We start from the raw sequence: 23122 nt of genomic DNA, 5'->3' as shown, positions 1-23122 counted from the left end.
CATGCTAAAAAGTGTATACGTAAAGAAAGGGTTATACGCAAAGCTGTATGGCATTCTGACGGAAATAATTCAAGGGTGACGAAAAATATACAATCTGACGATTTCCACAAGCCGAAGTAAGAAAAAATCGTCGATAAAGTATAATACGTGCGGCTGCATGATAGCTATATTCGTTTAAACATATTAACAATGAGTAATATTAACATAAAATGTGTATTTTGTGGTGAAACTACTTTGAAAAAATTATTAAAATTTACATTAGAAAAATGTATAAGTATTTTAGAATATCGTCGAGGTAAACCGGTTCTAATTTAAAATTTAAAGCATTTTTTTAAATTATTATATAATAAATACAAGTTCTACTTGAACAACATACACTTTTTCGATTTTATGAGCTTATCAATCAATTAAGTTCAATGATTTAAAAATATTATTTCTTTATGTCCGTCAAATTATGACGTCAGATTATCACGTCTAGTGTTATGTGGTCCCCATTGTATTATTAATATTTCTATTTCTTTACCCTATATTAGTTTAACCATTAATTAATTACTTAATGACATTGTTTGTTCCCTTAATGTATCACTACTCCTACTTAAACATTAAAATATCAAATCCCGAACTTCTATCCCATATTCCAAATTGAACGCTAGTTTATTGTGAACATAATTTTAAATAAAGTTTTGTTAGTTTAAAAAAAACAAGTTTTAGACACTGCCTCATAACACTAGGACATAAAGATGAACTATATATATCTTAATCTGACGGGCTTGTGTATTTCAAAATGGCGATTTTTTTTCGCATATTCTAATAATTTTTAGGTTCACTAAATATCCCCTTCTTAGTATGGACACGTTTGTTTCCTAATATTATGTATTTTAAATAAATAAAGATACAAAACGGATAACATTTTCAGGCTTATACAAATTTATATATTAACCGAGCGCTCAGGTTTTCATTAAAAGTAACCGACTAGCGAATATTACATCCTCCTCTCACTCAATTAACAACTAAGAACGTGTAAACATTAAGCGTTGTATCAAATAATCGAGAAATTTAATACAATAAAACGGACGGAATTGACTATAGACTTTTTTAGACTTCTACAATTTACTTCTTAACGTAATTTACCTCGTTCACGTCTGTATAAACGCCTAGTTGCGTTGTGCGACCCGACTTAACGGATTTTGGTAGGGTCAGCACCAATACTGTACTTTATTGTTAGTGTAGTGTAGTAGTGTATTCATTACATAAATTTATTTGTTATTTATTTATTAACACTTCGTTACATTACAATATAAAAATTGAACATAATTGAATGAAAAGGAGGGCAACTGGCGGCCTTATCGCTTTCGAGCGATCTCTTCCAGGCAACCGCTGTCCGAAAAAAACAAAATGCATTAAATTAGATAAGGGATATGTAGTGAAAACAAACATATTTAATAGTTATAAAGAAGAAACTAAACAGGAACAAAAAATAAACTAAACTGATACTGGATTCATGAAAAAACAAAAATTAAAAAGTGCACACGAATCACGATAATCCCATTCAAGATAATATACTTGACTGACATGATTTTTGTTGAAAGGGGTCGCAAAAAACAAAGAAATGGATGCCATCCGAGAGCAAGACTCATATCTGGTTGTTCCGTAAGAATCGTCATAGAGAAATATCACCTTTTTGAGATATTGTAGGTTGATAGTTTTGGAGGGAACCAGAATTCGAGTTCAGAGCAAAAACCCTTATCATAATATTAGGAAACAAACGAGTCCATACTAAGACGTGTGAAAAATCATCTTTTGACACTTTGTTATCAACGCATACTTTTTTAACATAACACGCAAATATCCAGATGGTTAAAAAAAACTCATCGTAACTGTCACACCTCAGACCTAGAGGCCGATCAAGTGAAGGACCTTACGGGTCTTACAATCACCCAGGCGCAGAGACTTGCTGAAGACAGGGGGAGTTCAGAAATGAGCGTGACTGAACAATTAAAGTAACTAGTTTAATACCTAATTGTCCAAGCCTTCATAATTGGTTTTAATTTAAATAATTATATTGTTTTATCATATATAATAACTTCTTAATTAGGAAATTTAATTATCTAATTAAGTAACGCATTAAGCGTTTAATTACGAATCATAATTAACGATTATAAACATCAATGTATTACTTAGTATTGCAATGTCAAAACATATGAACACTAGAGAAGAAAGCTACAATGCGAGATATTCCTTCCAGGCAACCTAGTGAAGGTTTTTTTTTAAATATACATAAGTATTTATCCGCCAAGAGGTTTCTTGTTCTCTTTTGCGTAGTTTGAAGAAGCGAATAACATCTCTGGAGACCTGTACTTCTAAATTGGATTTAAAAAAAAATATATGTTTGACAACCAAATTTAATCATCTTTAAACCTGAGTTAGTTCCATAATACAACTGAAATCATTAAAATGATGTGTTAACGAACTAATACAACAAAAATCACTGAACAGCACCATAAACGTGAAAGCTAAATTAAACTTGCAATTCTTCGCATTCCTTATTTTATTTTCTACGTGTGATTTTGTTTCTCGTGACTCACAACAGGTACCTGCGTGCCTAGCCAATGACAAGGCTGACCTCTTACCAAAAGACCAAAGGATCGAGCTGTCTGCTTCTATTAAGCTATATATATCCTATGTAAATCACTTATCAAAAATAAGTTGCTCACATTATATAACAAACATATATTTATATATCCCGTGCCTATTTAGCGGTCCTTAATATACATACTTATTATCTGTGTCGTTGATTTATTTATTTATTGAAGATTACCACATCATATAATGCCAAATATACCGTAAACGTTTCTATATTTTAGAATTACAATTATGGTAAACATAAATGTTACAAAAAATAAAAATACAATGAAATATATAAAATTCCTAGATTAAGTATCAGATAAGCATGTAACAATACTTTTTTTTTATTGATAAGCCTGGGCCACATCTGTGTCTAAAGTGAGTGAAGTCCAGATCAAATTCTAAATTACCTACCCACTAAAAGATACCAAATTGATATGATATACCAGATTCAAAGATTAAATGATTAATTAATAATGTGTATTCGCTAGAAACAAAGAATAAAAACATCTATTATTATTCAAAGATTTATACATTGCAAGGTCGGTTAGAATAATAGCTAAGCTAATTTAATATTTCGATACATTGAATAAATCACAACCAATTACATTATGGTTAACTTTATGATGATAAATAGAACGAATATATCATCACTGACATAATACACATAAGATATAATGTGTTAATTAAACTGCCTCGAGCAGTTTCACCAGCTAAAACCAGTAATCATCAGCTCGGGCGATATAAAAAAATTGCGAGATTCAAAGTAATGGAGAAAACGCAAGAAGTCACGAACTTGTTTCCCGATGGGTTCTCGAATTTGACTACTGTGCATTTACACGGGCAGCTGCCAGAGAGGGACAGACATATGCCACGGACGCGCAGTTGTACGAGCGAGAGGGATGGTAATAGCTGCGCTCGCGCCGCTCGCTTTGTTCGGTAGTTGGCTCGAATCGCAGGCGGCAGGAGGTCGATCCAGTGCGCTTTTCAGTTCCAGTTTGTGTCCCGACCCGCTAGCAGCTGCCGTGCGGCACGTCCGCCGCAGTTGTTGATATACTCGATTTTTTATCAATCGTCTCCTACCCCGAATAGTGTGACGTCTCTCATGTGCGATAGCATACACGCACGGCTGTGTCTTGTGTTGTGAATTAGTTATTGAAATTAACTGTTAAAAGGTAAGTTGAAAAAGCTCAGATGTATTGGGACGCGCTTAGAATTATCGATGTTGGAATGCAGTTTGACGGCATACGTTAAGCATGTGCGGGAACAAAAGCCTTGTGCAGTCAGTCTTTTTTCATACCGCTTTCACGTCGTTGAAATGAACGCGGTGACCGATATTTCTAGTTATGAATTAAAACTCGTTATGAGGTGTGAGTTTCGTGCTCACAGGTAGCGTCCCTGTTTACCTGGGACGAGCGACGTTGATCCTAACAAAGACCCTTAGACAGAAAATCTAATTACCAACAATGATTAATTCAAAATTAACGACGTGAAAAAGTTTACGATGTATTAAGTTTTTGCTTAATTTTATTAATAACTTGCTATAAAAACCATGTGTTGAGGGGATCCAGTATTTTGAGGCATTTCAAGCATGGCGTATGTTATCGTTTTGTGTACATAAGTTATCACCTTTTGACCGTATGATACCGTTTGTTACATATGCAAATAAATGTTTTAACATAACACAATAATACAAGATTATTATCACTAATATAAATTCGTTATTAATAAGGTAGGACAAAGTTTTACAATGTATGATTTAAATGTCAAAATCGTGAAGAATTTTTTTCCTAAGATTCACTTAAATAATTTAAAGTTTTGGCTAAAATATTACATAAATTGAACAAATATTACATAATATCAAATATTAACATTCTGACTGAGATTCAACCATTAAGATTTGTAGTTTATATGATACATTTTAATAAAGCTTATCTATTTTAGCTAAAAGGATCTATCATTGCCCTGCGTCCTTGTCATACGAGCCTTTACGTAATTGAGTTATATCCTAACATATTATTTATTTATGTAGGTAACTTAGTACAGTTCAGACAGTAAAAAAAATAATGGTTCCAAATGTAGAATTACTGCCAGTTCTTAAATCACGTGCAGAACAGACGAGAAGAACTAGCCAAACGTCACTGTCGAAGCCACGCATAGCCCTAGCAACTGAAATTGTTGATAAACAATCCCAAACACCTCGAACCTGCATATTTTAACAGGTCACACATTGAATTACTGTCACGGTGTATACGCACCACCTGCATTGTTAATGAGCGCTTGATAATTCCCTATTTGTATTTGAGACATAAAACAAAGCTTTCTTCTTACTCATACTTAATTTTACATTTGATTACGTAAAACTAAACACTGCGTTTCTAAAAGATTTTAACTTCTATACATATTCTATTGAAAGGCACACTTTCTATACTATGCTTTCTTAATTATATTAAAATTATTAGAGTTGCATCGTTCGTCAGATATGTTTATCAACTTTTAGAAGGACGACCACTATAATGTCACAGGTCACAAAACAGTTCTCAATTCTCCAAAGTATGCCACAAGGTGTAAATGCGTTATCAATATAAAAACTATGAAAACATATCTCATAATGTATTCTATACGCGTAGTAACAATTAACCAGAACAAGTTTCAATACGCCATTTGTTTACAAATTGCAGCTGCATCTTTGAACTTAGATAATACGTCACACCTTACAGGAACGTATTTATAGTAAAGCGTCATTATTGTTACTACCGTGGGATGTCACATATCAACGTTTCCACTAATTTCAATAACTTCTGTAATCTGTTATTTAATATGAACATATGCTCTGACATTGTAACATAAATCCAAGACCGCAATCCCGATTCGATATATTTCCGCACCACTTGATAACATCTCAATAACAGACCAGACCAATGAACATGAAACACTGGATACAATGACAAATACTACAGTATGATAAGGTTCAAGATGGTTGTATATGTCAGGTAAACAATGCGGAACGAAACCGCGGTCAATGATATTTAATTATATCTACCAGAAGACCGAAGTTTTTCATTATTCATTCAATAGTTGCACAATTTTGAAAGGAGACCTTGCTGATTGAAAATCTAAGGATTGCAATCGGAATTCAAATTAAGAAATTCATTCCAATTGAACAATTACCGATGAGATTTCTCGTGTGTTAACTGATCATACGATATACGACGTGAACTGGACAGCGCGGGCGCTCAAGCAATTAGAATTCATTGAGATTGAAACGACGCGTGCCTTGAGACAACTTGACGACTTTTATTACTAACATCTTGGGTTACAGCGCTATAATACCCCGTTAAAACAATTGTAATGAACAATACAACATAAGCGAACATAAAATATACAAGATCCACAGTTATTATTGAAACTGGAGTGCATGTTTACTCAAAAAGTTAAAGCATGGCAGACACAACTTCCATGTAAGATAATATAGATGAGAGTTTCATAAGCCATAAAGCTAAAACAAGAAATGTCATGAGCGTGATTGCGTCGCGACGTCGAACGACGTGCGAAACGGGTGAAGATTGTCGCTGTTAAACTGGTTTCCGCGTAAATTTCGCGTTGCCACGCGGTGCATCGGTCTGCCCTGAGAGCTAAGGTAAGGCGAGGGGAGGGGACTTTAAACGCAGGAGGCGAGCTGCGGCCGGTCGACGACCCGCTTGCCCTGCGCACGAGCAAGCATTCGCCTTCAGTGGTAACTATTCTAATAGTTGAAAACTAACGAACTTACTATCCATAATGGTCTTAACGTTTCCTTCAAGAAGCTCGAACCAGATGTAATGATACTGATTAACGGCTCTAATGGATAGTCATCACATGCCATTTAAAATACTATAAATACTCCAAACCTCAGTCTAGAACAACATCTAAGACACGCGATAGCGCGTAGGAACAGGATCAAGAAGATTCAAGGCTGGATCTATTGATGATGATTGTCCTCATCAAATTACTCCTTGTTCCCTTCTACAAACACTTATTCTAAAAACCAACGACTTAAATAGATCAGAGCAAAAAATACATATAAAAAACGTGAGACCGCAGCGTAGGCGTGAGGTAGCCGAAACTACATGAGGTCAATGATTAAAAACATATCTAGCGTATCAAAATTTTACGATGAATACAGAACAATAAACTCCAAATGCTTCATCTATATTGGCAAATAAAACGAAAACGTTAGTAGAGAACGACGATTCGAAATGAATAATACATTTCATATAACGCCTAATTCCATATGAACGCCGTATGGCACATGTCACGACACCGTTTTGGACCGCGATTTATTTATAGATAGTAATAGAGCTATTGTATAAACTGGTATCCGTAGAACGTAAAATAAAAAGATTTGTTGGTTGGTGCAAGAAAAATTAAAACATTCACATGACAAATATGTCGTAAACATTGTAGTTTGAAACGCCTTGAATGTCCTTTATTTTCAGAAGTGAAGCAAGATGGCGATCTTCGGTATGGCCTCAGCGGTGGCGGGCTTCGTCAAAGTCCGCTACCTGATCGACAAGGCTGTGATAGACAATATGGTCTTCCGCATGCACTACAGAATCACCGCAGCCATCATGTTCCTGTGCTGTATACTGGTGACGGCCAATAATCTTATCGGTGAGTGTAATGTTCATTTACAGCAATGATTGGATACCATTCTTAGGATAGTGATACAAATTTGGTAATGACCTAATTGTAAACTAAAACATCAACTTCTTTACATTCTACCTATCTAAAGTCTTAAGTCTTGCGGGGGTGGTGGGCAACGCTAGTATTCTTTACGAAATCGTAATCGGTCGTTCTTTGTAGGGGGGGTGAAGACCATGGTCCAAAGCCAATTTGTTTCACCGATGTTGAGCTTACTGAATACCGACAATATCGACCTTTCTTCTTCGATCTTTATAAGTTCGCAGAGCGCGTTCATACTAGCGATATTTTGGATCTTATGTATTTAATATTATATTATGTTATTGACATCGAATATTAAATCAATAGATTTGTATGGATAGTATATGTATATTTTGTGAATAAATAAATAAATCTTCATCCAATACTTACGACCTCTTTGTACCCACGCATTGTTTGAATTAAGTAATGATATTTGAAAGCTAAAATCTAACGGAGAAATCTAATCGATACACAGTAAGACCAGACGAAAGTCAGACGTGAAAATGAGTCATTTTCAGTTTCCCGTAGCGTAACAGTTACCCAAATTCAGACGTCACCAGCAAATTGCTTAAGCACACAAACATTGAGGCGTATACGTGCCAAGTTGAAAACCATTGATACGAATCGGGCCAGTGACCTGTTGCATCGATTTGACTTTTATCAGCTTCAATTGAGAGCAATCCCACTAGACCTTATAGAGTGAATGTGAAATGTTACTTTTGGGTCAATAAAAGTAATACAAAGTATGCTTTTTTGGACTTCAAGTACACATCAAACACAGACAGTGTAGTTAATTTAAGCTGCGGTTAAACGGGCATCCTCCAGACATCCAACACACACGTAACATTTAGCTGCCATACGTTTTGAATTAAAAAAACACGACCTAGTGGACGATAGTTGGTGAATACTTAACCAAATTAAAATTCCAAACTCTGACTGAACATGATTGTTTTATTAAGTATGATAATTGAAAAAAACCTATAAAGTTTGACATACTAAGCCGTATTCTATACATACGCCCAACATATAAGTATGTCATAAAATCTTCAACAAATGTTTCTGCAATTAATATCACTAAGTTAACGGGGGTTTCAAGAATATCCAGTGAAAACCCGTTGCCATTAAAAAACTATCTGGTCTCAGGACTTACATTTTCCGTTTCAAGAGTCCAAGACTGTAAGTGGGTCAATTTGACGGATGATATAATCACTTCAATTTGTGCTAATTTATGGTCGTTTTGTGACCATTTGCTAATCTGTTTTTGTTTAATAATTAGAAATTAATTACACGGTTACTCAGCACGGTGCTTTGTGTGATTATAAAATTCATTATTCATTAATATTTCCGAACCAATTCGACTTAGGGCCATTCAAAAAAAAGAGGGTAGAAATTCTTAAAATGCCGGCAACGCGCTCGCGAGCCCTCTGGCATTGAGTGACATGGACGGCGGTATCTCTTAACATCAGGTGAGCCTCCTGCCCGTTTGCCCCCTGTTCTAAGTTACGCGAAAAGTACAAAAATACACATAACATATAGTTATGTAATATGTATATTGTACTGGATTTTAATGGAAAGTATATTAAGTCCTTATCTCACGTTACCCTAAAATTATGTGTTTTAAGTAAATACAAATTAGTATTTTTGTAAATTTGTGTTAACGCTATGATAATATAGTGAACTTTAAACGTTAATTACTGATTCATCTAAGCATTTAAGGCAGTATGTTACTAGTATAGCATAGTCCAGTATTATTACTACGTTGCATTACGTGTCTAGGCAACACGTTCGCATATGCACCGAGGTGGCAGTCATAGGTACACGATAACAGCAATCGCCTTGTTTATTGCTAAGTTAAATAGGTTAATAAGTATATAGTCAACTAGAAGTTGGATCGCGAAATTCCTCACGCTGACGCGATAAAAAAATGAAAACAGCTTTTGTTAATAATTCTTCCTACTACTATGTTTATTGTCTTAACTAAACTTTTAACTCTCATTTCTACACAAACTTGTATCTACATGTATTAACATCATAAAACAACTTTTGTAAAGACTAAATAAATAAATATTACACGGTTCCATCGCCATTCAAAATGTTAAACAATTAAATATTTTATATTAGCTTTTGTATTGAAATATTCAAAGCAGCTTTATACTTTTTACCTGCTCGGCACCTTTGAGCTTAGTCATAACTTTAGATTTATTGCTCTAAATTCTGGGTCGAACAATCGTAGTATATTGCAACATATTAGACAATACTTCGCAAATAGCCTACAGATTATATATTTTTAAATTATCATATATCTTTTCATCGTTTACTTTTCTATAAATAAAATAAATCAATGGCGCTACAACCTTTTTAGGTCTATTTGTTAATCTAACACAAACTTAAACTTAAAATATCCTTATTCATATGGGTAAACAAGTACACTTAAGAACGTCAGAAAAGAAGTTAAATTAATTGTAAATTTACATTTACTACCAGTTCAAGGGCGTAGAGCGGGTAAGAAGAACTGGCAAGCAACTTTCCGCCACTCTTTTGAATCGCTAAGTTTTGAGTCATACAAATTGTTTGAACTCTAATCTAATATGCAATTAGGTGATCAGCCTCCTGTGCCTGACACACGCCATCCACTTTTTGGTCTAAGGCAAGCCGGTTTTCTCACGATATTTTCCTTCATCGTTCGAGCGAAGCCACCAGGTCAACACTGCTTAATTTATGTTATCTGCTTTAATTAGTCTACGAGAAACTAGGTTATGCAATTCTAGAATATCAAATAGTCTTAAACCTCCACCAATCGTCTTTAAAATATATAATCCAATTAATTAATTAATAACAAACAATTAATTATTATTACGCGCATGTTTGAAGAAATTATCGCCCTTTCACGACACTCAAATTGTTTAAACGATATATATGAATATCATAGTGATGCTTCGGCATTAGTTTGACACCATCTAAATCAATAAGGTCGTAAGAAAATATGTTATCAACTCATTAACAATATAGCAAATAATATTTATAGGTCAACGCGTTTAATAAGATCATACATTGATTGACATGAATATTTATAATTATTTACATTAAATGTTGAAGATTTTTCCAAAAAAATAAATGACCAGTTTAAGGCATCTCAGGTAGGAACATAGTTGGAACACTGCCCAAAGGATTAGTTGATACTTATTGCAACGACAGGTGCACATAACTGTAAACTTTATCGTGAAGTTTGCCGTGACCCAGTAAGTGACGAGACATTTGCGCATGATTTTATTGAAGTTTAAGATAAACTTTATTAAAAAACTTCGAGAAATAACTTATAAACTTTTAATTACTCTGCGTTTAATTAAAACACGTCTCTTCTTCATCATCATGTTCACAGAGAAGAAATTTCATGAGATATATATATATATACCAAATAGTAATTGCAAATGTTTTTCTATATAAAACATCTTCTTTTCCTTATATAAATAACCTACTGATAAGAATGTATCTTTACAGTTATAAAATTCTATATATCAAACATAAATACAATTTTACGACACCTACGTATACAATCTCTATCTCACATACATAAACAATAATTTTATATTGCCTATTGTCCTTTTGTCCTTTAATAGTATAAAAGTAATTTGAACTTAAAATTTGAATGCTTTATAGTTAAAAGATTCCTCCGCATCAATATCATCAATTGAAAAGATAAAAATGTTATGCAAGGTGTTCTGCAGCTGCAGAAAAAGAAGTCAATTTTAACTATCATTATTTTTAATTGATAAATGACCTAGAACAATACAATTCTATTGAGATTAAATTTGTTCGTATGGATAGGTCAATGTAATTATAATACAAAGACGCGGTAATCGACCCCCCCCCCCCCCCCTAATAACGTAGAGATTTCGCAAATTATACTCTTAATTTGTCAATTCCATAATTAGTATATGCTTTGCACATGTTTCAATTGTGGTGTTATAAAATGAAACGAAATAACTTTACTAAATTCGTGTTTATAGTTTTCGAATAATCATGCAACGAGATTATATCTATAATGCGGTCCAGACCTACTGCGTTATATGGGGATTTACTAAGATAGTATTACAATATATATTTAACATAACCTGCTGATCCCATGTGAATATCTCTGGATCGGTAACTTATATCTGAGTATTGTGGTGCCCATCTGGCGAGAATAATTTTCCTCCTCAATTTCAGTACTGCGCTGCTTTTACAACAGTGTATAATTTTGAGGACGAGTATGTGACATGTGTTTCATCAGTCTACCTCGTTGGCTGCCGCGATCTTTTATCAGTGTTGCCAATAACGATTAGCTTCTCTAGGTTCTCGTACGAATTGCGTTGCCCGCATAGAAGTTGAATGAAACAAAACACAAAATTGCACCTGTCTAAAATTCCTTTGTACCTTTTAGTAATCGCATTCAAGTTTTCAAATCAAATCAATCAGTCAAATCGTTTTAACCAAGCCTGACAATGGCATTTCACCATCAAATTTATTAACTCATCTATAACAGTAAATTGACGTGCAGAATAAAATACCATATAATCAGTTCCGCTGATAATAAAGGCTACTTTGCACTTTGTTAATTACGTTAATTTTTCATATACACATAAAATAGATCGTGTCTTAACTACTCTAATTTGTAGACGAGCAATTAGTTGCATGTGAAGATACCCCGAGACATTGTAATTAATGCATATTACATTTCCTATATTCCTTTTGTTACTTTATCATTGTTAATAGAGAAGTACATATACTTAATCATCTTACGTTTTACGATTTCTGCTTTCTTTGCTTACATTATTTCACTTGTATAAATCACACACAGGGGTCACAGAGTTTACATGTTTGTGTATGAGACCGTATATAGCGTATAATTAGTTTTTCTTACTTAGCCTACCTTTTTAGTATCTACTATGAAACATTTTGGTTACAGAGACTCCCTAAAACTATATTTTAAATATTTTTAAGTCAGAGTTTCAGGGAATAAATAAAAAAATACTCGACAACGGCGAAGCCCTCGAGTTTTGACATTAGCAACATATTTCGTAATTAATTTTTATTTATATACATTCGTATTTAAGGACGCGGGAACCGTCCTTACCAAGGAATATTATCATAAACGAAAATTAAAATTCAATTATCATAGGACTTACGATCTTTTCAACATTCATTGAACAACCGTCATCAATACCTATTAATGTAAAAAAAAATTGTTACCTGGTCATAAAGTTTAAAGTTCATATAGATTATTGTAAGAACAATAGTTCATTAATTAAAATAATATACACGAATTTAATGTGTTGTCTGTGGATATAGAGTAAAAAATACATAATGAGTTAGCTGATTAGGCGCGTCTACTACTTGACGTCACGATACAAATTGGTTCCCATACAACTCATCCAATGCCACCCATAATCACAATTGTCGTTATTCTCATTAAACATAATCCGAACTTTGCATTCCTCGAATGTCAGTATTTAAAATGCAAATATTGAAATACAATTCATTTCTATTGTTAAAATTAATACGACACCCCTTTGTACTCGTTATTTTCAGATCATAAATCTTTTAGCGTGGCATACAGTGTCATAATTCTCGAGTTTTAGGATTAAGACATAAATAGCGCTTCGTTATACTGACAATAGTTACAAGTCTCAATAACAGCTCTGGCATTGAGAGTGTCCATGGGCGGCGGTATCACTTAACATCAGGGGAGCCTCCTGCCCGTTTGCCCCCTATTTTATAAAAAAAAACAAAAAAAAAAACAGAAATTCACAGCGTCGAATTTCAAATTTCGAACAAATTCTCGTCTAGTACAGTAGAACTCTCAAAGGAAACAAATGAGTCGTCTACATAATTAAGACAGTCAAAATTCGTTCGTAAATATTCGTAAGTTGATGTATTTGATGGATGCATTTGTTTATTTGTATGGCCTTGGCAAAAAGCAAGGTGATAGGCAGTCACGGCCGCAATTTAACAAGTAGGGGCATATGCAATATTGTATCACTATTAGTTCATCCGTTTACGTATGCAATGTCGAGGACGCGTGGGAAATTATACAGGCACCGTCTTTTCTTTAACTAATATTTGTATGAATATAAATAAATGGTTTTTTTTAACAAGCGCGTTTACGTTGTCGTAAAGTTAAATACCTCCTGTGCCTGATAGGTAGATTTTTGTGATTCATGCTAATAATTTTTTTCGTTCTCCTCCTAAAAATCCTCCATAAATTTTCAGGTGACCCTATATCCTGCATCAACGACGGTGTGATACCAAATCACGTTATTAATACATACTGCTGGATCACATACACCTTCACGCTACCGCACACCCCCGCCGGCAAGGGAATCTCGCATCCAGGACTTGGAAACGATTACGGAGAGGAAAAGCGGCACCACTCCTACTACCAATGGGTGCCTTTCATGCTCTTTTTCCAGGTGAGATAAATATAGACTATGGATGAACTAGACCTTGAAACAAGCTTGTAATCTTTCAAAAAATACAGTTACTTAAGCTTGGGCAAATACAGATAGTGGTTTATAGGAAATTGAAGTAGATTTTAGTAGTTACTTGCCAACTTTATTAAGCTTTTATGTTTCTAAAATTACATTAAGAAAACCTTTTCTTCTAATTCTAGTTAGTGTAGAACGTCATAGTTAAAATATTCTATAATATATAAAACATAAACAACAATACATTTATAGGGCGTACTGTTCTATCTTCCACACTGGATCTGGAAGAACTGGGAAGAGGGAAAAGTCCGTATGATCTCCGACGGAATGCGAGGGACATTGGCAACCATTGACGACAGCAGAACCAACCGCCAGGTAAAAAATATACATACTGATATGTACCATTGTTTGAAGGATGTGTCATACAAAATACTTAATTGTAAAATGCAGGTAGAAAAATGTACATTAACTATTACTATAGAGGCGATTTATAGATCGAAAGCAGGTTATTACGATATGTATATAAAGAACATTGTAAGCTTTAATATGTTCAATACAATTGTATATATAAACGTACAAATGAAGCTTATTTCAGTGGGGTTAACTCCCGCTAGTCCCCCCTTAAAACCCCCTAAGTATCCATTAAAATATTGATTGTGTAAAGTTTTATAGTACACTCGTTTTGAGAGGTAATTTCAAATTTGAATTAAAGTACATTCAAGTGGTATAAAATAGTTTTTATTGCTATCTTGGAGAGCTTATATTTGGCTTATCGAGGCTTAAGAAACATAAAATTATTGAGACCCAAAATTTTAGGTAACACTCAAAAGTTGGCATCACTGAATTATTTACTTAATGCGCTTAGCATTCCTTTAATGCAGCCATAACATAGGATCCTTCTTACGTATAAAACATCGTTGTCCTCGATCGTTGATTACTTATGATAATGTACTACAAAGGCAAGACTCATCAATTGGTACAATTGAGATAAGTCTTCGCGTCCCTAATAATTGACCTCTATGTATGAATTCCTATGCTCACTATAACTCTCTTTTTGTTTCAGAGTCGCTTAGTTCAGTATCTTATGGATACTTTACACATGCACAACACTTACTCTTTTGGATATTTCTTCTGTGAGATACTAAATTTCATCAACGCTGTAAGTATTGTTATAACAAAATTTAAATTATACTTCTTTAAGTGACGTTAAATTAACAGATTACCATTCGATATTACTAACAACGCTGTAAGTATTGTTATAACAAAATTTAAATTATATTTCTTTAAGTGACGTTAAATTAACAGATTACCATTCGATATTACTAACAACGCTGTAAGTATTGTTATAACAAAATTTAAATTATACTTCTTTAAGTGACGTTAAATTAACAGATTACCATTCGATATTACTAACAACGCTGTAAGTATTGTTATAACAAAATTTAAATTATACTTCTTTAAGTGACGTTAAATTAACAGATTACCATTCGATATTACTAACAAAGCTGTAAGTATTGTTATAACAACATACACATATATTAACGCCATCTGTTGGCGCTATTTGCAATGTTTAGCTGAATAAATATATCTTGTTTGTGTTACGATTTAACCCAGAAACTGGTTTAACTATCCCCGTATAAAAGATATGAATTATTCATTATTTTAACTTTCTTGTTTTTTTTTTTAGGTTGGAAACATTTTCTTCTTAGATACATTCCTCGGTGGAGCATTTTTAACATATGGAACCGATGTTGTCAAATTTTCAAACATGAATCAAGAGGACAGGACTGACCCCATGGTAATTTCAAAACAATTCTACTTTACATTTAGACAATATTATTATATATAACTTATTAAAAAAAAATTGTTTCCAGATCGAAGTTTTCCCAAGACTGACAAAATGTACATTCCACAAGTTCGGAGCGTCTGGAACAATTCAAACGCATGACTCTCTTTGCGTACTCGCCTTGAACATTCTCAATGAGAAAATATTCATTTTCCTTTGGTTCTGGTGAGTAAATTATTATTACCTACATATAAAGACGAAAGAACCTAAAGGAAACACGACTCAACATCTATTGTAATTGCAGGCTAATTATTCTGGCTATCGTCTCTGGCCTGGCATTGGTTTACTCAGCCGCTGTGATTCTCTTACCGAGCACACGTGAAACGATTCTCAAGAGACGCTTCCGATTTGGAACACCTAACGGTGTTGAGGCCCTCGTTCGGAAGACTCAGGTATGCATACTAAATTTTTATCAACTGTAGTGTAAAATCGATACACATAACTTTTTAAATCTATCTACACATATTCATTATTGTTAAATCAAAATTTAGTTCATACATAAATGATCGTTTATATCATTCTTATGTAAGTCTAACGTAAAATAACGTCTACATTGATGATGAATAACAGGTTGGCGACTTCCTCCTTCTACACCTCCTGGGTCAGAACATGTCACTACGCGTATTCGGGGAAGTGCTTGACGAGCTTGCGAGAAGACTGCATTTCGGTTCAAACCCACCATCTGCACCATCTACTATCGAGATGGCACCCATCTATCCCGACATTGACAAGTTCTCTAAGGAGACCGAGACGTAAGCGTCTATAACTCACTCATCACTCTAAGATTCAAATACATTCCTTGGAACCCTAACGATTCACTCTTAATAACATGAACACGTTTCCGAAGTACGAATTTGAATCTGGGACGAATCTCTTTCGCATTGGCTTCTCGCAATACGCCCAGGTTTTACGCAGGTTATACAGTTATGAGCAGATGTCTCTATAAACCAACGAAAAAATAGCAATTCATGACATTCCTTTTATTTAGACGTACAATTATTGCCGTACAATTTTTCTGCACATTATAATTTGTTAAATGTGCTGTTTGTGTTTACGTCAGAGTAGTAAACTTCTTTGGTGACTAAGTATAAAAGATACGAATTTGGTATACAGTTATTGGCCAATTAGTTAAGGCAATAGCCCCCTTATTCATGAACAACAATCATTTTACAGTGTTTAAACTAAGATCATGATAAATACGAAAAAAAAATGTTTTTATGAACAAGGGGATTATAATTACAAGCAGTGATAACATATGAATTAAATGTATTTTACTATTTTGTAATTAAAAGACAATAATTGAGTACAAACTAGTGTTGTGTACCGGCACCTTGCCTTATTGCCTTGAAGATTTATTTTGATATTATTTAGCGTAAGTATCGGTGCAAGTTTTGGTGTCAAAATATTTTTATACTCGCGTTATTTACTATAAACATCGTGCCATTGTAGACAAAATATTGGCTTTCACCAGATGTGCATTTTAGTAAAGTAACATCTACAATTCTCGTAAGACATTAGGACCAATTTTTATATTGTATTCTTTAGTTTAAGACTTTTCAGTCAATTTAGCCATATTCGTAGTAATTGTAAGATTAATTAAGCGACAAGAATCTCGCCAACTATTTCTTCCATACATATAGTTATTTAGGCATAATAGGTCTCCCAGTATGGTTCGGTAAGGTTTACTAGTATAAAACGAATTACAAAATACAAGTTTTACTCAATTTTGAACGTTTATCATTCCTACTGTAGTGTTTAGTTTTAGAGACTGTTCTTGTGAATTTTATACATTAGTATTCAATGTAATTTTGGTTATATTTAATTGAAATAAACGAAATAATGGAAAGTGGTCTTTTATTTATTTTTATTCTAAGAATTATGTAATTTACGTCTCACCACCGTAACAAATAACCAGTAAACCTAATATAGATTACTTTTACAACAGCATGCCATATTAATAAATATAGCCTTGTTTATACTGCGTTATTATATCTATGAATATACAAGTTCCCCAACAATATCTAACTAATGTTATAAAGAGGAAACATTTGTGTTTTTGTGTGTATGTTTTTACACAAAACTATTGGATCGATTTCAAATATTCTTTAACAATTAGAATGCTGCACCTTCACTGACTGACCTTTTAAAAAAAAATAGGGATCACTAAAAAAGCAAAAATATAACCCAAGATGTAAAAAAAATATTCACAAAAAATCTGTCATTGCGTGCGCTGTGGGAACTATTTACGATACAACAAAAAAATGTTCTACAGTATTATAGAACGTATATACCTAATTATTTATTTTTTGTTGTTGTATTGTATTGTATTTTTTCTATAGGCGATTATATTTTGGCCTATCCCGAGTCGGGAGTCCAAAACATGAAATTATTTTGCTGCCACGAAACAAAAATACATTGAATATTGTGTATAGGGGAAGTTCTACAAAAAAATATCTCTCTAGTATTATAGTATTATTATAGAAAGTTTAGCATTATGAATTTTTGTTTTTACTTTTAACAATTTATCAAGCTAAAAATTCCTGGACTAATTAAAAAAAAATTCATTACGTACTTGAAATCAAGAATCTCTCAACCTATTTTTAAACATTTTACGTAGAGGATTTAAAAATGCATTCGATATAATATTCGTTGTAAAGTAAAACCTATAATCTGCAAGGAAGTAATAAAAAACTAAGAAAACTTTTATAATCCGACTTAGTAGACATTCCACTACCACGAGATCGGTATCTTAGCGAATGGAACCCCAATATCTTAAATTGTTTAATTTTAATCTTTAGCAAATTGTAAACTTAGTAGTTAATACAAAACCTGTTATTTCTAACTTTGTTGTAAATGATGTGTCTATGCACCTAATAAGCGTAATCAAATCAATGAATACATTATTTCAATCTATGTATCAATAACCACATCTAAGAGACCGTTACTAGGAGAACACAATCATTTATTTGTGGAATATATAAAAGTACTTACCGATTCCCCCAGTCGAGTTTGGCGACGAGTTTGAGCCGCAATGCCCTCGTCTGATCTTGGGTTAATGTACCAGTAAGTAACGCCCGTCGGCCACTTAGCAATTCCCGCATCACTTTCGCTACAGCACTGAACCTGTATGTTTCCCGCTCCTGAAATACAAAATACATAGTAAGATAACATCGGAAAATATACATGCACACACATTTGTCTACTCCACAATGAGCATCTAAAATAGTAACTGGGTATGTTAAATACTCTTCACATAAACAGCTAATTAAAAATATTAGATTCAAAAGTTGTGGGCTTATATTTTAAGATATAAGTATTGAAAAAAAATACAGTTTTGGTCAAATGAAAATACATTTTCTATGTCTTGTATGCATTACATATAAAACTAAAAAGATGATGTGAGTTTACACTACTGACTTATAGTCCTTTTAGGAATACAACATGAAACTAAATCTCTCTCTCAGGGTGCTATACTCTATCTATAAAAGCATAGCTTGGAAAAAATACTTCTTTCAAAAATCAAATCCAATATAATCTATTAAACCTATCTTTTTACTTAAGAATATTTTAACCAGGGTGTGATCTTTCCATCCTAACAACCTGAAATAAATATTGTTCTTCTAGGTATTGTTGACCGAAAATATTCACCAAGTGCTTTAACCAGTAAGCAAAGAAAGCAGTCTACATAACATTCAAATTATACAAGTCGTTGTCAATATCTTATGACTGAGTTGATTATTTTTGATTAATTATTCATTTAGCTAAATACTACAACAAAAACTGATTATTATGCTGATTTATTCTCACTGCGCATTATACAATGTAAAATTTTAACAAAAACATGAAGGCCACCGAAAGATATTATAATAAGTTTTAATTCACACAACAAGAATATACCAACTGCTTACGAATAATTGTGCAAAAAATTTGGTCTTAAAATTTATATTATTGTATAAATCTGATTGTAGATCATAGATTATTTAAATTTTATAATTCAGAAAAAAAATACAAATAAGATACAAAAATACGTACAACATAAAGTTTCTTCCACAGTCTAGCCCATTCCCTAAGCACACAGGCTATTTCTCGAACCAATGGGTCATCTTTTAACTCTGCCACTGCTGATAAGCCAGAGCCTTTGATGGTACATGGTCTTATAGTCACCACGCAGCATGGAAATATGCCCCATGCAGATCTGTTTTTGGTGCTGAATCCTCTGAACCAGCCTAGAATAATATACTCATATAAATTTATTTACAACAAAATAGGCATGTTATTGTGTCTTTAGAACATAGAATTGTAAGCCTTTAGGTTTTTTGAGATAGGTAGTCAAAGATATTATATAATATAATAAGAGATATTCACAAATTTTACTGTAGCTTGCAGAAATTTAAAGATTTAAATATTTTAAATAAATACTGGATAATTTACCTCCATTTTCTTCCAGGATTTGTACAGTCTCTCCAATTTCTAAGGGTAAGCCCGATTTAACATCTCCTTTCCAATTGTATACAGCTGAAATTGTTATAAGAATGGATGAATATATCATCAGTCAAAACAAATAAGCATTTAAGAATACACATTCTTATTATTATCCGATGAAAATTTTACAATTCTTTAATGAAATAAACAAGCTCAGACGAAATTTTTCTAGAGATAAATAAAACTATGCATTCGGAAGTGCTAATTCAAGTTGTTATTTTCGGAAGCTAGTCATGTTTTAAATTCATATCAGGCTCTTTATATTTCCTGTTATAGTGCAGGATGTGATCAAATTGTTTTACTTACCGACTCCAAGTTTTGGAGTTTTTAAAGGGATCCACATTTTTATATCACTGCACTACTCACAACACAATATTTTAGCAAAACATTGTGAAATAAATGCCGATGCAAGTTCAACACTCAACAAAAAACATTTCTATGTACATTTATGTACTTGAATCGCGATAGCCGAGCTCGCATACAATAAAGAATATTATTGTCGCTGCTGAGTATTGTCAAATCCAATTTGATAACTGACGGTTTGACACTGACTTTTTTTTTTAATATTATGGCAATAGTTTTAGACACTGACTTTTAAAATGAAAATTGTCCTACTATTCTGTCTATGACCATAGATGATAGAGATAAATTGTATAAGTATGTTTAACAAGAAATGTCAAACAAAACAGCTGTCGATTGTCCAAACTACTGAGTAATAAATACTAACACTACCTACTACCCTAGTGAACGTAATACCAAGCTACAAAGAGTAAACAAATATATAATAAAGATAATATATATTTTTTTCCTAAATCGTAATTTAATAATAGACCAATGGCTGATGATTTTATACCTCTAAATCAAAGCACGCCTGTTCAGGATAGGTGGAATGGGCGAAACCATAATGGTTACAACAAGACTGTGCATCAGCAAAATAATAATTACAGACGTAACAGTAATCAAAAATGGATGAACAATTCACACAGAAGCATTAGTTTTGGGGTAAGTTAGAACACTAGGCTGCACTTTTTAGGTGACGCGTAATTTTGTTTAAGTCAAGATTCAAATTAGTAGCAATTTACATTTTTTGTATTATATCTTTATATTAAATTAATTATTGTGCCATATTTTCAGAGTGAAAGTAATAGCAGCTATACAAGAGACACTAAAATAAGTATAGATGCCTACCTCCACCCATCAATGTTACAAGATCCTTGGGCACATCTTCGAAGGAATAATTAACTTAAGAGTCATCAATCATCAATGTTGTTTTATAAGGATCTTATTAAGCTGTTAATGAAGTAACAGAAGCTAAGAGATAAATTGAGTATAATAATCAGAAGGGTTAGATTAGGCTGTAAGTCAAATATATTCCTAACATTGAGGAGTCATACTGTGGTGAACCTAATAAAGTTTCTCTAAATCTTACCCAAACTCTTTCTAGTTTTGTTATTATCTCAAGCTACAATCTCTTACCCTCTTTCAAATATTTTTTATTCAACTTTTTAATTTATTTAACTTTCTTAAATAAGGTTAGGTTAAGATGTAATATCTTCTGTATAAAGAATTGAGTGCCCATCAAATGCAAAATCAAATTAAATTTTCATATAACTAGTCTTTATTTTACTGTGGGTGTGGCTGGTTTGGATTAAAATGTTCAGATCATTGATGGGATTTGCCTTTTACTATATTCTAAAAACTATATTTCTGATATTTTTGCTGCAATCTTCAACTGTGTAAATATTAGTAATAAAATCTATAGAAAAAATAATAATATTTCTTCTTGATAAGTTTAAAAGAACTGATGCTAATAATTACTAAAACAAAACCATACAGTTTACTTATGGAGCCAAAACTATAATGCTCACACATCGCACGACGGGCAGCGGACAATGGAGCAAGGCATCTCCGTTTGCTATCGCATACGAAATGAGGCCACTCACTAAAATAACCGATGTCCCCAGAGGCTCCTAGAATGAAGACCTCGCCTAGGTGCATGCAGGATGCAGAGATGCCAGTGCCTACTGGAGGAAAATGGAGGCCTACATCCAGAAACGAGGCTGATGATGATGATCACATATATAACTACATATTTACAATAGATTTGAAAGTACAAACATGTTTATGAAGCATCTTCAGATTTTATTTATCTTTAAATATATATATAATTCTACTGTACGTGTGTATGTCACTGAACTCCTCTTAATCGGCTGGACAGATTTCAATTTTAAAAAAATTATGCGTTTGCTCCAGGGCTCCACCCCTGGATGGTTTAGATTTAGAAATCCACCCGGCAGATGGCGCCACAGTTGGTATTTTCATACTTTGTTTAAATCCTAATCGCTTGAAATATCATGCAGGAGGACGTCCGTCAGGTCCGCTCGTATTCTATAATAAATATTTTTTATAACATGTCTAGTATAAAGAGAATATGCAAAAAGGAGGAATAGCCAAATTTAGTGTTTGTACAGTCTAAGAACAATGCTGCATAGTTATATAAAAATAATAAGATAGAAAGCCAGTGTTGTTTCATGTTTATTTTTTACATAAAGCTAGAAGTTGGCTTACCATATGTTCAGTGTTGCCTTTTTCAGAAATAAAAAAATGTTGCCGTCCATTTATTTTTCTTATAAATTCTCACAACAATATTTTTAGGTAGTTTGTTACAATAGTTAGTCATTAGGTATTATACATACTAGACATGACTAGTAAAAATCTATATTATATCTACTTTACAAGCATAACCTTTAAATATCTCATCTCTAACATAATCGAGATATTATTGTGATTCGTTGGTCCATTTTCATTATCCTTTTAATTAAATATGTTTTGTTCAATTATTCGTCTAACTTCTTAGTTATTGTATAATTTATGTAGTCTTGCACTTCATGCGCTCAGCTTTTTTTAAATTTAATTTTGTTCCTGGTCATTTGAACGCGATAAGGCCACCCGTTACCCTTATTATTTATATATGCCAATCGGATTGATTTCTTGCTAAGTA

General features: G+C 33.0%; 3 protein-coding genes across 3 annotated transcripts in view; 2 read left to right on the top strand and 1 right to left on the bottom strand.

Annotated features, from left to right (window-relative positions):
- LOC123708112 (dedicator of cytokinesis protein 4) overlaps positions 1 to 20593 on the bottom strand; it is a 79009-nt gene extending 58416 nt beyond the window's left edge. The window contains exons 1-4 of the mRNA XM_045658624.1: positions 20428 to 20593; positions 20071 to 20154; positions 19672 to 19865; positions 18631 to 18779 (exon numbers count right to left, since the gene is read on the bottom strand). Of these exons, the coding sequence (XP_045514580.1) occupies positions 18631 to 18779; positions 19672 to 19865; positions 20071 to 20154; positions 20428 to 20464 (464 nt within the window). The 5' untranslated portion in view covers positions 20465 to 20593. The remainder of the gene's footprint in view (positions 1 to 18630; positions 18780 to 19671; positions 19866 to 20070; positions 20155 to 20427) is intronic.
- On the top strand, positions 3564 to 16832 carry LOC123708121 (innexin inx3). Its single transcript, XM_045658641.1, has 9 exons — positions 3564 to 3800; positions 7104 to 7278; positions 13579 to 13778; positions 14046 to 14168; positions 14857 to 14952; positions 15481 to 15591; positions 15668 to 15804; positions 15884 to 16031; positions 16210 to 16832. Exons 2-9 carry the CDS (start codon positions 7116 to 7118, stop codon positions 16393 to 16395), a joined length of 1164 nt encoding a protein of 387 aa, XP_045514597.1. The 5' UTR covers positions 3564 to 3800; positions 7104 to 7115; the 3' UTR covers positions 16396 to 16832.
- A 223-nt stretch (positions 20594 to 20816) lies between the features above and the next one.
- Positions 20817 to 21549, top strand: LOC123708402. Its single transcript, XM_045659080.1, has 2 exons — positions 20817 to 21123; positions 21256 to 21549. The coding sequence occupies exons 1-2, from the start codon at positions 20956 to 20958 to the stop codon at positions 21361 to 21363; spliced, it is 276 nt and encodes a 91-aa protein (XP_045515036.1). The 5' UTR covers positions 20817 to 20955; the 3' UTR covers positions 21364 to 21549.
- Positions 21550 to 23122: the final 1573 nt, after the last annotated feature.

This window comes from Pieris brassicae, chromosome 4 (genome assembly GCF_905147105.1).
Source record: "Pieris brassicae chromosome 4, ilPieBrab1.1, whole genome shotgun sequence".
In the NCBI taxonomy this organism is placed as follows: Eukaryota; Metazoa; Arthropoda; class Insecta; order Lepidoptera; family Pieridae; genus Pieris; species Pieris brassicae.
Note: the sequence above shows the minus strand (reverse complement) of the source record. Positions and strands in the feature narration are given on the sequence as shown.

Coding starts and splice junctions, on each gene's coding strand:
- LOC123708402 (XM_045659080.1), top strand. CDS start 20,956: ATGGCTGATGATTTTATACCTCTAAATCAAAGCACGCCTGTTCAGGAT. Junction 21,124..21,255: donor ACAGAAGCATTAGTTTTGGG/GTAAGTTAGAAC, acceptor CCATATTTTCAG/AGTGAAAGTAATAGCAGCTA.
- LOC123708121 (XM_045658641.1), top strand. CDS start 7,116: ATGGCGATCTTCGGTATGGCCTCAGCGGTGGCGGGCTTCGTCAAAGTC. Junction 14,169..14,856: donor ACAGCAGAACCAACCGCCAG/GTAAAAAATATA, acceptor TTTTTGTTTCAG/AGTCGCTTAGTTCAGTATCT. Junction 14,953..15,480: donor TACTAAATTTCATCAACGCT/GTAAGTATTGTT, acceptor TTTTTTTTTTAG/GTTGGAAACATTTTCTTCTT.